At 37.7% G+C, this 16,984-nt stretch overlaps 1 protein-coding gene across 1 annotated transcript in view; it reads left to right on the plus strand.

Annotated features, from left to right (window-relative positions):
- Window positions 1–2,159, plus strand: part of LOC149084034 (uncharacterized) — a 29,361-nt gene extending 27,202 nt beyond the window's left edge. Inside the window, exon 7 of the mRNA XM_089234381.1 lies at window positions 1,937–2,159. Within this exon, the coding sequence (XP_089090507.1) occupies window positions 1,937–2,026 (90 nt within the window). The 3' untranslated portion in view covers window positions 2,027–2,159. The remainder of the gene's footprint in view (window positions 1–1,936) is intronic.
- Window positions 2,160–16,984: the final 14,825 nt, after the last annotated feature.

Below are 16,984 nucleotides of genomic sequence, written 5' to 3' on the forward strand. Positions count from 1 at the left end.
TTAAAAATTTTTTTTTCTTGTTTAAATTTATTTCTTGTTTCATAGAAAATATAATTTTGCAAACTCATAAATACTTCTTATTTTAACAAATTAAAAATTTTAAGTTATTTATATTAATTAAAATTTTAATTAATTAGAAATTTGTATTAATTACAAAAAAAAAGCGCTAAATTTATGTCCAATATATTCAAACCAGTGAAGTATTTTTAAGTAACCAGTTAATCATATACAGGGTGACCTACAAGTGCTAATGTGACCTTCATCTCATCAACCTTACGTCGACAGGCCTGGTATCAGTTTGAGAAACGCTCAAAATGTGTTTAGAAATCATCCTGTAGGGGCCGTTCAAGTATTACGTCATCATCGATGGGGAGGGGGGGGGGGGGGTCCGATTTGCTGACAAGAGGGGCGGGGGTTGGATAATGCTTACGTCATCAACACCCTTTATGAAAATATGAGTAAGGATTCGGGGGGGGGGGTAGAGCTGATGACGAAATTTTGCTGACAAGGGGGGAGGGATCAGCGTTTTGCTGACTTTTTCTGACAAGGGGTGGGCAGGTAGGGGTCAAAAATGGCCAAAAAATTGCTTACGTAATACTTGAACGGCCCGGTACGAGTTTTGAGCGTGGAAAGTGCAGTGTGTTAAAAATGAAAAAAAAAAAAAAAAAAAAAATCTGAATTCTTCTATGGAAAAACTGTTTCCCTGTCTCTCTTGACACGCTTCTAAGTGCGGTTTATTTATACACTGAAGGACCGGACACACCCCGCTTCCCATCTCAAGGAGATATCAAAGCGTTGGTTTATTTATATAACAAACTTTCCCAACTTTTCTCCGGTTTTTGAGTTCAAATATCTCTGCGAATATTACCACTTAGAACCGTGGAATTTTTTTCGATTGCACTCAGGATAGACGGAGACCACAGGAGGGCAAGGGGGCAGTATAAAAAAAAAATGTAGATTTTTTTTATTTTGTGACACACTGTAGTTTCACTCTTGACAAGGTGATATTATTGAACACATTCTGAGCGTTTGATGACCTTCATTACGACTATGTGATGAGATAAAGTCCACATTAGGACATGTATAAAAATATTGTGCAATTTGGTCATAAATTTAAATAGCGAATAAATAGATGAATTTTGATTTTAAACCAAAATTTAAAGAGGATTATATGATATACTCATAAGTAAATTTCGAAAAATTTACACGTACATTAATAGGTTTGAGTGTAACTTATGAGTATATCATATAATCCTCTTTAAATTTTGGTTTATAAGCTGCAACATTACTATCTGAATATACTGGGAAAATAACGAAACATTCCATTCATAGAATGTTTTGCAATCGTGTTTCGAATATTACACGGATTATGCTTAAAATTTGACATAAAAATTACCTTTTTCATGAAGAATGGCATAGATCATAGTTTCCCAACCTTTTTTGTCCCACCGCCCCCTTCTTCAGAAATGTTTTCTCCCATCGCCCCCGAACGCAATCCAACCCATAGAATTCCATGTTATACCCGTAGCCTCTACCGCCCCCCCTGGAACATTCCATCGCCCCCCCCAGGGGGCGTTAACGCCCACGTTGAGAATCTGGCATAGATTCTCCATTTTTAGATTTCTCCAGTTTGGGACACTTTCTATCAGAAAAAAAAATGTTTTTCAAGTTCACATCGGACTATTTTACTGAAAAGTTTTCTCCAACGCAGCCAGACACCTTAACTGCACAGAACATCTAACACACGGGATTCGAACTTAGATTTTTCCAGTTAAAAATAGTTATAATGACACGATTCACAAGAGACGATTATTCCATAAAGGTTGTCGATATAATGAGGTTTTTGTTTTTTGTATTTCTCGTAGTGGATAAATTAGATAAATTGTGTTGTTATTTATAAATTTGTAATTGAAAATGTTTCATTTTCCATATTTAGGACTGTATTCGTGGAGTGGCCCGGGACGTTCGCCAATGTATGGGAGATTTATGGCCTTCCACTGATTTGAGTTACTACAAATGCGCCTAAAAAGTGTACAAAAATCACAACGTATTATTATGTATTTCGATTCAGATGTATAACGTGTCGATTCATGGGGAAAAAAAAATTCAAAAAATGCTCACGAATATTTTCTTGAATATAATCTTTTTCATCAGTAAGACTTCTTCGGATGTTTTTGCTTTTTTTTTGACAATTTCATTGATGTAAATTCTTTTTCCACAAATATATTAGCCTATATTTCCCATAACTGAATGCGTCGTTTGCATTGAACAATTCTTCTATACAATGTACAGTAGCTGCTACGGTAAACGTGATGAATCGGTCATTATATATAACAACCGGCTATTATGCATACTTACCTATTGCCTTTACCGGCAAATATGCATAATACTCAAGTTCCGTTAGTAAATTTGATAATTACTTGAATTTTATCGCCTATATCTGTGACTATGCATAATTCCCCAGTGCAGCGGTTCTCAACCTCTGTTGACTCGCGAAGCCCTTTCTAGTATATAATTTCTATGGCGGAGCCCTGTTTGACTGGAGGAGCCTTTTTTTGTACGTAATTTTTATGGCAGAACCTTGTAGGCCTCTCTTATTTACTTATCTATCAAATTTACTGATTCATTTTATTTTCCTCGAGTCGCCGGGGAGCCCCTGGGAGGTGCGCACGGAGCCCTTGCGGTTCAGAACCGCTGCTTTAGTGTATTTGGTGAATTTGATAAATACTTGACACTTTTTTCGCCATTATCTGTGAGTATGCGTGCATATTTCGCTGTACATGTCGAACTATGGCTGTGATTATGCATAACAACCCGAGAGTGTAATTGATGTGAATTTCATAAATAAGAAAATAATTTCAAATGAATCTAGCATGTGCGCTGAATAAATACTTGGACTCGATATAATGATAATAAGTTTTACTATCGTACCCCGATATAATGATGCAATTGTATGAATTACCATGTATAGTATATCATATAGTACAATTTATCATATTTAACAATGACGCGACGCTTAGGTATTGCGCATAATCGCCGGTAAAAGTGATAAACTTATGGAAATTTATATCCAATTTAAATCCAACTTACCAAAATTCTCTGCGATTATGCATTATAACCGGATTTATCACATTTACCGACACTTCTTGATACTTTTCTACCGGAACACTTTTCGCAGGTTGGATAGAGCCCCTGTTCTAGCCTTACGGAAGCTTGTTAGACCCATTTTCCGAGACAGCTTCATTTATAAAACGTTGTATAAAAGTTATACCTCGAAATCCTTATATTTTATGTCTCATATAACAACGTATTTAACTTTTGAAGTCATTAAATCAAATAGAAACAAATTTAAATTGAGCTAATTTTTTTTCCATATTAAATCACAATTAAAATACTGTAAATCCCTTTTTATTATGTGAAAAAAATTGCACTAATCATGCTCATGCATTAAGTTGTTTTTTTTTTGCCCGGCTGATGGCAGTGAACAATTTTTTTTCCTCATTCCAAATTTGACTTTCGATTATTGAAAATGTCTCACATTAAACGTTTACAAACGTTATACGGCTGAATTGTTGAATTTTGTGGCATGAATCAGCACCTCCTAGAGATAGAAGGCTTCCGCATGGGTTGCCATAAACGTCATTCAGCCTACCTAGCAAATCTGTCACATTTTCAAACACGGCATTCTGTTTCGTTTCTTCTTATTTTGGCGTAGAATCTTCCAGAGTGGCTCGCAAATACCGCATAGTGATTGGATGTGGGGCATAGAAGTCGCCAATTCTGATCCCGCCCGATGATTTCTTTTCCTCGCAACGATGATACTGACACGAGCGGGGAATTTTTTACCCCTGAATATTCTGGGGGAAAATGGACAACTTACTGACGTCACAAGTACACTGCGGAGGACTTCTACCTCTAGGAGGTGCTGCATGAATGCACAGGTTTTTCACATTAATCCGTTCAATATTTCTGACGTAATGTAATAGAACTTGGTTGATTCGAAGTACAAAGTCACTGGGAAAAAAATTCGAATTATCTAATCAATCTACCCTGAATCAGCTCACTTAACATTTACCAGTGTGACTTCTGGCTTCGGAGGTCCTCCAAGAATTTCTTTTTGTACATTGGCCAGATTACGGACTTGAAAGCAAGCATTACATACCTCATTCACAGCATTACAAAAGACACATCCCCGATCTCTTTCTGAACAAGTAGTTTTAAGCATCCACCTCGTAGCAGAACATATTGACTAGGTGTGACCTCATTTTAGGCTGTCACCATGAATTATAAAACTCTGCGATGTGCCAATTAAATTGCCATTTTGCCATGGCTGATTATGGTTCCCATTTCTGGGAACGAATTTTCGAGTTAAAGGATTTGCAGCAGAGTTGACACTTTTGAGGGTGTACACTAGAGTATACGGTATGACATTTAGAGACATGATATTTAGAGGCTGTCAGTTGGCTGAACACTGTGCCACAGACTTCGCACTTAGAAGGCTGATTCCAGAATGGATATTCTTGTGATTTGCAAGGTTGGTTTGCTGAGAACTTATCAGTGAATTTTTAAAGTTTTTCTTTTTTACATTCGGCAAATAAAATTCCATCGCTTCGGGAGTATTCATGCCAATTTTCTAGTCATTCTGACCAGTGGTTCGTCCTTGCTTTACAGTGTTTTGAAATAAAAATTTCAATTATAATCACCCAGTATAATCCTTCTGCACTAAAGTGATATACTATGTACAATGAAAGAGAATTCAGGCAGCACCCCTTAGAGATAGAAGGCCTCCGCACGCTGCTTGTGACGTGAGCAAGTAGTCCATTTTACCTCCCAATATTGCGGGAAAAAAATTCTCTAACATCGCTGTGGGGGAAAAGAAATGATCAGGCTCAGAATTGGCGACTTCTATGCCCCCCACATCCAATCACTATGCGGTATTTATGGGCGAATCATGAAGATTCTACGCCAAAATAAGAAGAAACGAAATAGGATGCTGTGGTTCAAAATGTGGCAAACTTGCTAGGTGGTCTTAATAACGTTACAGATTAACTTGGCAACCCGTGCGAAGGCCTTCTATCTCTAGGAGGTGCTGATTCAAGTCTCATTAAACTTTTCATGTAATTACATGAAAAACGCAGTGTCGTTCTGGGTTTTCATGTTGGTTTATGATTGAGACGATGGCTTTGTCTCTAGCTCAATCTAGCATCGAACACTTACATCATTACACCATGTAATGGAGAAGCATTAGTTATTAAAAGTGTTGTTTTATTCATGGAAATTCTGTATTTAAAGATCAAATCATACATTTCCATAAACACCATGATCATAAATTTTTCATCAGTTTCAACATTTCTTACGAATGATACAATAAAACTTGTTGGGGGATTAGAAACACTTTTCTAATCCCCCAAATAAGTTTACATGGGAACGATGCTAGGTAACCTGGAATTCCTTTATAACGAAATTTCGTTATAACGAAGTGATTCTTGCGGTCTCTTGGAGTTCGTTATAACGGGATTCGACTGTATAAACCTCCATAAATCCACCTCTGCCCAGACAGCAAGGAACTACGTCAGAGAGTGTCCAAAAGAGTAAATTGTCGTGTTTGCAATCACGTGAGTGAGCAAAACAGCGAGGGACCACGCCAGTGAGTGTTGTGGAGCGTGTGCAAGCATGTGAATGACGGAAAGAGCCACCAAGAGAGTGTGAATGCATGTAAATGACCAAATGATTGTGTAAACGTGTGCATTAGATCTGGTGTGACCTAGAGCGTGTGCAAGTATATGAGTGACCAAAACAGTGTGCAATCATGGGAGTGACCAAAAGAGTGACTTAACGACACAGGTGTAGTTGCAGGAGTGGGGGTGGGGGAACCAAGCGGTTTATATTTATATAACCCTTAAAAAATCCACCTCGGCCTAGTGACTAAGAAAGTGAACTAGAGAACTAGCAGTGAAATTAGCAGCTTTGAGAGTGACCTAGAGAATTAGCAAGCACGTGTCGCGCGCCGTGATAAACGCGATCATATTAAGTTTAAATATATCGACATTGCTCAAAAACGTACTCAAGATAATAGTTGTGCCGCATAAAGTTTATTCTTAACTTCATTTTCAAAAAGGTCTCTTCGCGTTCTCCTAAAGTCATTCTTCCGCTTTTTCGAGGCTTAGTTCGTCTTGGACTGGAGTATGCTGTAAGGTTTTGGAGACCATACCTACAGAGGGACATAGACTTGGTTGAAGGGGTGCAGAGAAGAGCTACGCGTGTCCTTATTGGCACACAGGGCTTGAGTTATGAAGAGAGAGACTTCATTTTTTGAATATGTTTACATTGGATGAACGCAGGTGTCGAGGAGATATGATTGAAGTGTTCAAAATTTTCAATGGGATGGATAGGATGGACCATGAACTTTTAGTACACCGCCAATCGACTGCTTTTACAAGGGGACACCAGTATCGATTGGTGAGGGACAATGCAAGGTTATGGTGTCGCAGGGAATTTTTCTCCAATAGGGTTGTTAATAAATGGAATAGCTTACCCCCGGAGGTAGTAAACTCTAACACAATTGACACGTTTAAAAAGAAATACGATAAACATGTTGGGGTAAATCGAGAAGCTATCCATTCTTAGAATAAGACAACCATAAGTATTCTTTATGGGCATTGTATAATATTTTATCATGTGTATATATTGTTTGTAATTTGTGTTAATTGCATTTTTAATTGGGTTGCTGTATTTTTGAAACATATGACAACCATATTTTTATGGGCATCTTTTTATCAGCCACCTCGTTGGGCATTTTGCCTGTTGTGGCGTTGTATTTGTATTTGTATTTTGATGTTATATTATTATGTATCAACATCATTATCTCGCTCACCCTCAAAGACAATATATATATAAAAAGAAAATATTAATCACTCACCAGACACCACCTGGAACGATGGCTTTTTACGCCATTCACCGAGGTATCCCATCCCTCTTTGACGGCACCTCACATATTAGTTTCCGTCATGGTCCCGTTTCACCCACTAAGCGCATTTTAGCGCTTTAAGAAAGTAAAGACACATCTTCACAAAAGGATCCGAAGTGCCTAGCACTTCAACACTAAGGACTACACCTTCATTGAACTCACGAGAACGAGCGTGTTCTCTGCTAGAAAACTTGGTGAGCTCTGTCTATCTCAACAGGCAAAATCAGAATTCTTTTAGTTTCAGTTTCTTTGTTCAGATGAACGACTAATGTGATTGGCTAATAAGGTGATATTGCACTCATCACATATTAAGAAACCAAAGAATCAAAAGGAGAAGGTGTTTTGGATTTCAACTGGTAAAATCCAGATTGTGGCATAGCAATGATTCATAAGATGAAACGTCGCATCTTTTCTAATGCCAGAGATATTTTGAAAAACAAGTATGTTATGGCTTGATGACTTCTATGTCATGATTATGCTTTCATATATTGGCGTCAATGTTGTTGATGGATCCCAGCAAGTTATATCTAACATAAATGAAATGAATGTGCTGCAATTCTCAGCGTGGGAAAGAGTGTAGGAAGATGTTAATGAACATGTTAACTTTAAATTAATATTTGAAATGGGATTTTAGATTTTTAGAATGAATACTTTAAAGTGGAAATTGCGATCATGACATATACCGATAAAGAGGGTGGAAAATTTTATAAAGTAAAATTTTTAACATGTAAGGTGTGGTGGTGAGAGATCAATTACATGTGACATGATAAGCAAGGTGAGTTGTGAAACAATTACATAACAATGATAGCGTGAAAACACAGGTAAGCATAAGGTAATGTTATATGTACAAACACAAAAAAAAATAAAAAATAGTGTTATGCATAGTGGTATGCAAACAAAACAAAGTTCAAACATTAAAAAAAAATTGTGTATGGTGTGTACGTAGGTTAAAAAGACAAATATGGCTTTGTGATAAATGTGAGCATGATATCATATGTATCAAAAGAATTAAATGCTATTGTCTCAGCAACATGAATGTAAAAAAAAATTATGTGTTATGCATATTAAATATAGTGTCATCCAAATGATAACAACATATAAACAAAAATGCTACACAAAAAGCCCTGATTTATCCTGTTTTATCTCCCAAATGAAAGTTTTTCCATCAAGATATGCTCGAGGTTAATATAATGTCCTTTTAAACTATCATCTGCTCAGGAGAAAGGGATAAACAAAACAAAATCATTAGACAGCATTTTCCAGCTTTACAACGAGTTATCATAATTCAACATTTCAATAATATAACAACGACTTAAACATTTGTAGTCGAAACTGACGCTATTCAATAAAAACATCTTTGGTACCACAATTCTCAGCGTCAAACACAGAAAAAATGAAGTGAACTTCATGAACATCAGCAGATGTGACTCAAAATATCACTTGAACGAAACTTCAAGGAGAAAAGCATCACCTTGTTTCCTAGAGCAGTGACTGTTATATTGTGGACAGTAAAAATAGGTCCGACACATTTACCATGGTGAATTTTTCAAAGAAACAAAGACAGGGTCTTTTTTTCTGAAAGACTCATAAAAGACAAGAATTAATATCATTCGTACACACCAATAAAACTTGATTATATATAGACATGTATGAAATCATAACGAAGGCAAAGAAAGTGGTGGTGGTGAGTGACCAATCGGGTGAGTGAGAGTGTTAGTACCAATTAAATGATATACAAGAGAAGCTTCAAGCAATAACCAAAATGACAAAAATTCAAAGAAAGATCAATAAAAAAAGAAAAACATATGTAGATATCGCACAGTCGACTCGATGCACGGCAATACAAAATAATGTAATACAAGGTAAACACAGTCACTAAAACAGGGTCAGTTCTTGTGGGTACACAAGGGACAGGAACAGTTCTTGTTACAAGCGGGCATATATACGACGAGAGTGACACAGTGGTTATGAAGATATAACAACAATAATAATGTGATAGTGTAGGAAATATTAGTGAGAATGTTCTAAGTGAGTGGGAGAATTTATGTGGGACACCAGCAGAGCCCGACCTGCAGTCTTATTCTCATCCAACAGTTAAACAACAATTTCCCATCACAAAGATAATGGACAAAAAGCTACAAACGTGAATACATAACCAAAAAAAGTCGTAATAGTGTCAGTAAGCTTGTGAATGACCAAAATAGTGACCTAAAATGCTGATAAACATATGAATGAAGAAGAGTGACCAAGTGTGCATACAAATATGTGAATGACCAAAAGAACGACATAGAGAGTGTGAAAGCATGTCAATGACCAAAAGAGTGACCTTGTGTGTGTGCAAATACGTGAAAATTTTCAGAAAATGTGGCACAAAAGCCTTAATTTGCGGTGGGTAAATTAACGTGGCGAATAATATGCGCGAAATCAGTTTCGTTTTCTTTCACTCGATTCTGTTCAGCAGGTGATTGAATTCCTAAAGACAGTAAAACCCCCTCTTAACGCACACCCCTCAGATGCGATCACCCGCCTCTTTCACGGCCAAATAAAAATTTTGACTTGTACAATAAACGTATGTATGTCAAACCCCCTGATTAACGGTCACCTCTCTTTTACAGACGAATTTTTTTTTGTCCTGTCGGTGTCCGCAAAAGAGAGATTTTACTGTATTGGAATTAATCGCCTTTTAAGTAAGTTTGATAAATTTATGACTTTCACCGGTGAATATGCATAATACCCAAACGTCATTGGTAAATTTGATAAATATTAAAAAATATCACTTTTACCGGATATTATGCGTTATAACCTGATGTTATTGGTAAATTTGATAAATATGGCCTTTATCTGTGATTATGAATAATACCCTAGTGCAAACGGTGAATTTGATAAATATGGAAAAAATTGCAAACGAGTCAAATATGTTTGATGAATATAATTGGACCCAAATATAATGATACTATTCATGTATGTACTACCATGTATAAGAAATCATATACAGTCCACGCTCGATATAACGACTCGCTTCGATATACCGCTCGTCGAAAACAGAAGCTATATTGGAAAGGTCGTTATATCGAATGCAAAACGTATATGATAGTCGTTCTATGAAAACATTTGGGACTTATCTTACAGGTCGTTGTAATGGAAGGGTCGCTATAAAGTGGCGTCATTATAACGAGTGTAGACTGTGGTACGATTTATCATGTTTACCAACGACGCGACGATTGGGTATTATGCATAATCACTGGTAAATGGGTAGATTTAGGGAAATTTTTCAAACTTACCAAAATGTTCGGCGAGTATGCATAATAAACGATTATTTTGTATAATAACATGATTTATCACACTTACAGCGTGAAAAATATCTCTATGATATTAATAATTATTAATCTATGACATCAAAATATTTTATATTATAGTTTATTATATTATTGCTATTATACATATATACTGAAGAGCTAAAAAAACTGGTAAAGGCATGCGTATGCAAATAAAGAGATATGCAACCAATCAGAGTACGGCGCTGCGGTCGGCAACGCCTATATAACACAACAAGTGTCTGGCATAGTTGTTAGATCGGTTACTGCTGCTACAATGGCAGGTTATCGAGATTTAAGTGAGTTTGAACGCGGTGTTATAGTCGGCGCACGAGAGATGGGACATAGCATCTCCGAGGTAGCGATGAAATTTGGATTTTCACGTACGACCATTTCACGAGTGTACCGTGAATATCGGGAATCCGGTAAAAAATTAAATCTACGACATCGCTGCGGACGGAAAAAGATCATGCAAGAACGGGACCAACGACGACTGACGAGAATCATTAAACGTGACAGACGTGCAACCCTTCCGCAAATTGCTGCAGATTTCAATGCTGGGCCATCAACAAGTGTCAGCGTGCGAACCATTCAACGAAACATCATCGATATGGGCTTTCGGAGCCGAAGGCCAACTCGTGTACCCTTGATGACTGCACGACACAAAGCTTTACGCCTCGTTTGGGCCCGACAACACCGACATTGGACTGTTGAGGACTGGAAACACGTTGCCTGGTCTGACGAGTCTCGGTTCCAATTACTTCGAGCTGATGGACGTGTACGGGTATGGCGACAACCTCATGAATCCATGGACCCTACATGTCAACAGGGGACTGTTCAAGCTAGTGGAAGCTCTGCGATGGCATGGGGCGTGTGCAGTTGGCGTGATATGGGACTCCTGATACGTCTAGATACGACTCTGACAGGTGACAGGTACGTAAGCATACTGTCTGATCACCTGCACCCATTCATGTCCATTGTGCATTCCGACGGACTTGGACAATTTCAGCACGACAACGCGACACCCCACACGTCCAGAATTGCTACAAAGTGGCTCCAGGAACACTCTTCTGACTTTAGACACTGCCGCTGGCCATCAAAATCCCCAGACATGAACATTATTGAACATATCTGGGATGCCTTGCAACGTGCTGTTCAGAAGAGATCTCCACCCGCTATTACTCCTACGGATTTATGGACAGCCCTGCAGGATTCATGGTGTCAATTACCTCCAGCACTACTTCAGACATTAGTCGAGTCCATGCCCCGTCGTGTTGCGGCACTTCTGCGTGCTCGGGGGGCCCCTACACGATATTAGGCAGGAACCAGTTTTTTTGGCTCTTCAGTGTATAGTTTATTATTATTTCATATTATAATTATTATAGCATTTAAAATTTCCGCTTTATTTTTTTAAAATTATAATTTTAGCGTTTTATTTATGCGTATAACGCCTGAAATGATCATTGCCAAGCTCAGGAGTGCACATCCTCCGAACCGCGTGCCAAATGCAGCCTGCCAAGCGGTTCTACCTGGCCCGCGAAAGATGCTTTCTTATACAGTCAAACCCTGTAATAACGCCACCATCCGTCTCAAAGGATTTTGACGCTATAACGAGTTTGATGTTACACTTTGGCTTCTTTTTTTTTTCAATCAGTTGAAAAACTAAACTAAAATGAACATATTACAATCTACGCTCTATTATAATGACCCCTCAACTTTCCCTCGAAAGCTGACGTTATATCGGGTGGTGATTATACGGAAAGGAAACATATCGTCCCCCCCTCATGCCAGAAGCAGGAATGTGCAGTTTTTTTATCACTTTTATTTATCAGCTGGTTAATTACTTACTTACCTCACTTTGCTATCTAAGTTTTGCCTGAAACGCGAATGTGTGCACTATTGAAACATATGTTACAAAACATTTTAGGAAAATAGCGTCCATAAAGCAACATGGGTAGAGATGAACATTCAAGTGTCGTTTCCCCCCCCCCCCCAAGGACATTGCACATTCGTGCTTCTAGTATGAGGCGGACGATATATGAGATATTTACTATGTGAAAACATTTGGGACTTATCCTACCTGTCTTTGCAATGGAATTGCAATGGTCGTTATAACGAGAGTCGACTGAATTACTTTTTGACATTTTTCGAAACTAAGAGAAATACGAAAATGATTTTGCTCTTCACTTTTTATTTTATTGATTCCAGCCGGAACACAACAATATTACACTCGTATTTTTAGCTCCCGATAGTTTTTTGACGTTCTTCCTGAGTCATGCTAATGACAGTATCAAATGTAAGCGCAACATGTTAGGGGCCGTTCAAGTATTACGTAAGCATATTTTTAGCAATTTTTGACCCCCGCCTTGTCAGCAAAATTTCGTCATCACTGCCCCCTACCTCCTAACGCATATTGGTGGGATCAGAAACGAGGGCTCGTGTGCTCCCCCCCCCCCCCCCGAAGAAAAAAAAAATCACTGATCATCTTAAAAATATTTTTTAAAAATTAAAATTTCGAAAGAAAATACCTTTATATGTTATTATAATCAATTTCTGTTAATTTCCATACTATTCGAAGGGTAAGAACATTGTGACCCACTCTTGATGCTAAACTGATGAACCGCTGGACAAAGTAGCCGTCGGGGTTATCTAATGTTGCCAGCCACATCAAACCTAATTTTGTGAAAATGAACTAAGCGGCACATTTGCAAATCGCTTAAATGACCCGTGGCACAATTCCAGAGCATTTAAGTGGCCCAAGGCACATTTTCGGATCACTGAAGTAGGCCGCAAAGATCACTTTCACATTCAAAGATCACCTAAGTAACCCGCGACACACTTACAGAACACTTAAACGATCCGTGGCACATTTAGAAATCCCTTGAGTGACATGTGAACTAAGTGGAGGCAAGCATCTTCAGCTGTGAACTAAGTGGAGGCAAGCATCTTCAGCTGCGAATGAAGCCGAGGCAGATATTTTCAGCTGCGAATGGAGTGGAGTCAGGCAGATCCAGGGCAGTACGTCGGAGAAGCAACTTATTGTGTAATAGCATCGGATCATCCCGTATTTTACGGATTAGATAAATTTTCTCCATATTATTCAGCTCAGGGCGATTGCTCCCATCACTGTTCCATTTTTTTTTTGTGGCCTCCTATTGGCAACTGAAACAGTTGTAGGAGGCTTGTTTCAATCCATGGGCGGAGATACGGGGAAGACGTGGGGGGGGGGGGGGCATTGCCTACCCCCCTCCCCCGTCAAATCAAAGGTGAAGTTGACTAATCTAATGTATATATGCATATATGAATTAACATCATCATCGAAATAATCCCCCCAGAAATAATGACCGTGCCCCCCAGACTTCCAAATCTATCTATGTTCCAATCGCGTCCCCCCCCCCCCCAAACATATGTATGAGATCACTGATGGAATTAACCCTATACCGAATGGCATTCAGCGATAATGTTAAAAAATGCCAAAATTAAAACGAAATGTCCATTCCGTAATCCAAGATCATCTCACCAATGCATCTCCTTCGACCCCTGGTTAAGAATTTCTGGTTTAGTTGCAGTTCCAGCTACAGAGGGTGCTCATATTGAAATGTGGTAGTTTTGTGTAACACAAATCGCGTAATGAGCACTAAGTATTCAATGTTTGTGTGCATCCATCAGGTTTTGCGTGAAACAGCGTAATTTGTGAGGTACATTTCGAACTACAAAATTTTCAAATCTAACAAAAAAAACAAAAGAAGCGCCATGTGGTGGGTGTTTTAGTGTAAAACACATTTTTTTTCAATTACATTGATAATTACGAACATCAATTAATAAAATGTCGTAGATTATTCATTCCCCGTATTTAAAAAAAAATTAAAAAAATTAAATTATTTCATTACTTCTCAATTTTGTTTATCAGTTGTTTGCTTCAAAAAGTATTTATTTATGTATCATGTACAGCAATTAACTTTTCTCAGGATATTAGGAGATGCTACTTTATTTCTAAAGAGGCTCCGTTCGCAATGAGAAGGAGCGTCAACGTAAATTTTCTTGCTGATTACTCTTCCTCGTAAACCGCGGATTTATAAGACTTAGAGGATGTCTTGAGCAGGTGGCCGCGGAAATCTTTGGGGTACCTTGGAAAGATTTCAAGGTGTTAGTGAGTTTGGATGAGAAACGTGGGGGGGGGGGGGGTTCCAACAAATGAAACATGGGAAATATGTAGAGAGAACCAGAGTTCATGGGCGTTTGGTCAATGATTTCAACAGCAGAAAAGTGGAGCCTGAAGAAAACATTGCATTTGGACCAAACGAGACCCGATTTTGTCTTATTATTATCGTTGTAGCGATAGGCAGCGATATGCATCATCATAATGTTCTTGACTTTATTTTCCAGATCCAAGTTTTAAGATATTTATTCACCGCAAAAAATATAATTAACAAGCCAATTCATAAAATTCAGTGAGATGTTTCGCCTTCCGTAGAAGTGTTTACCACATTTAAACAATCGTCTACTAACACTTATTTACTTACTAACCGAAACGGCGAGACCCAGTCCATATTCCGAAGAATTTCTAACCGATAGGTCACCGCCGGGGTAAAAAAAAGTATGACAGGGGCAGGAAGATTCAAGATGATGTGAAAAACCAAAGTATCGAAAAATACACGTACAGTTAAAAGCAAAGGCTGCAGGGGGAAAAAATGTATATTGATTACAAAATTGAGTACGCATGAAATTACATCTGGCACTATCAAGGGGGAAAAGTGCGTGACAGTATATAAAAACTACATTGTGAGAAAAGATGCAATCGTGTACCTGCGGAAGGAATAGAAAATCAGCGGCTAGGGGAAGAATTCACATGCAGGTCCCTTGCATTTTTCAAATATCTAACAATACACTTATTTCATGAAAACATATGAATAAACAATCCACTTATATACGAACTCTATGAATACGCAAATCCTAGGGGGAAGCGTTATGCACTTCCTAGCCCGTCAGAATTATAGAGGAATATGTGTTGTGTGAATATAATGGTCGCATGGTACACAGTTATAGGAGAGAATACATGTACGCGAAGCATCTCAAAATTAGTCAAAATTACCCAAAGTGAGAAACAGGTTTCAGTTAACAATGTGAATACTTCGAGAATATTCTGATGGAGTTTTGGAGAAAAATACAACATATCTCTGAATGTGATAGGGCCAAAGTATCGAAAAATACACGTGCAGTTAAAAACAAGGGCTGGGGAAAAGAAATGTATGCTTGCAAAATTGGGTATGCATGAAATCACACCTGACACTAATGAATACAGTGTAAAAGTACATGACATACTTTTTGAATTAAAAAATAATAATAAAATAAACTACGTACTGAGAAAAGATGCAATTGTGTACCTGCGGAATGGATATAAGTTTAGTGACTAGGAGTAGAATACACACGCTAGTCCGTTGCATTCCAAGTATCATACAATACACAATTTTTACATGAAAATAGGTGAAAAACAATCTAGTTTTACAAACTATATGTAATGCGCACTTCCTAGTCTGTGAGTAATTATAGAGGAAAAAGTGAAATGTGAATATTGTGGTCGCAGTTTTCTATAACAAATACATGTAAGAAATTATGTTTTTCTTTGAGGGAAAATTAATAAATATTCATGCATCGCTATTATTCATACCTGAATCATTATTTTTGAATTTTATTATAAGTGTATAGTACTGCAGGTACTTTGAAGTAAGGTAAAGGAAGGTAATTGGAACCGCTTTTTTTCATTAGTTCCCAAGCTCAACCTAGAACCTACGTTGGATTAAAGAAGAGAGGTTGAATCGATCAATTGAATCGATTGATTGCATTGAGAGATTCAATTAAGAGGAAATTGTTGATTATGATGTTGGAGTCTTGAGGAAACGACACTTTTTCGAATCTTTTGCTTCAGTTTTTATAACGTTTTCCTTAGAAATGCATACAGCTCGTCACACTGGGGAAATGCCGGTCTGAATTGTGAATTATCCCGAATAAATAACTTTTGCTGGAAGTGAAGGGCTACAAAAGGTCTGCAGTGAATTTAAATGTATTTAAAAAGTTTTTTTGAACATGATAGAGTTATAACTATCATAATATAATTTATTGGTCATGAAAATAATCTTAATTCTTTGTTTCAAAAATTCAATTAAGCCTTGATTAAAATGACTAAAACACGGGATATTTTATGAAGAAGCTCTCATAAAATGCGGGTCATATGGTCATACTTCATAAACAAGTTTGGGGCCATCGAACGGCAGAAATGCCGCATATCTTTCCCGTAGACTGAATGGCTGTGCACCCCTGGTATTGAGGAATCGAAGAGATTCGAATTAGTAATAATTTTGTAGAAAAAATATATAGATTTTTTTCGCTCGTATAGCGATATTTTTTTGCAAAAGCTATTTTAAAAATATTTATTTTCATTCCAAACTAACTGAAAAAAAAGCAGATAATATTCCGTGGCATGTAATCCTCCCTGAAAAGAAAGTATGATTTTTTTTTAAATTTATAAACCGCGTATATTAACGCAGAAAAAAAGCGGCACGTATGGTAAGATTCACCAGAGAATTTGAGACTACGAATGTTCTAGAATAAAACAAGCGGATATAAAAGCAAGAGAACTGTTCGATTCCGTCGCAGTTGTTATCCAGCACCTGTCTGGACGAAGGTGCTGTGAAACTGAAACGAG

Source organism: Pholcus phalangioides, unplaced genomic scaffold, assembly GCF_987345545.1.
Source record: "Pholcus phalangioides strain wild (caught in Gottingen) unplaced genomic scaffold, Ppha-v1.0 ptg000008l_1, whole genome shotgun sequence".
In the NCBI taxonomy this organism is placed as follows: Eukaryota; Metazoa; Arthropoda; class Arachnida; order Araneae; family Pholcidae; genus Pholcus; species Pholcus phalangioides.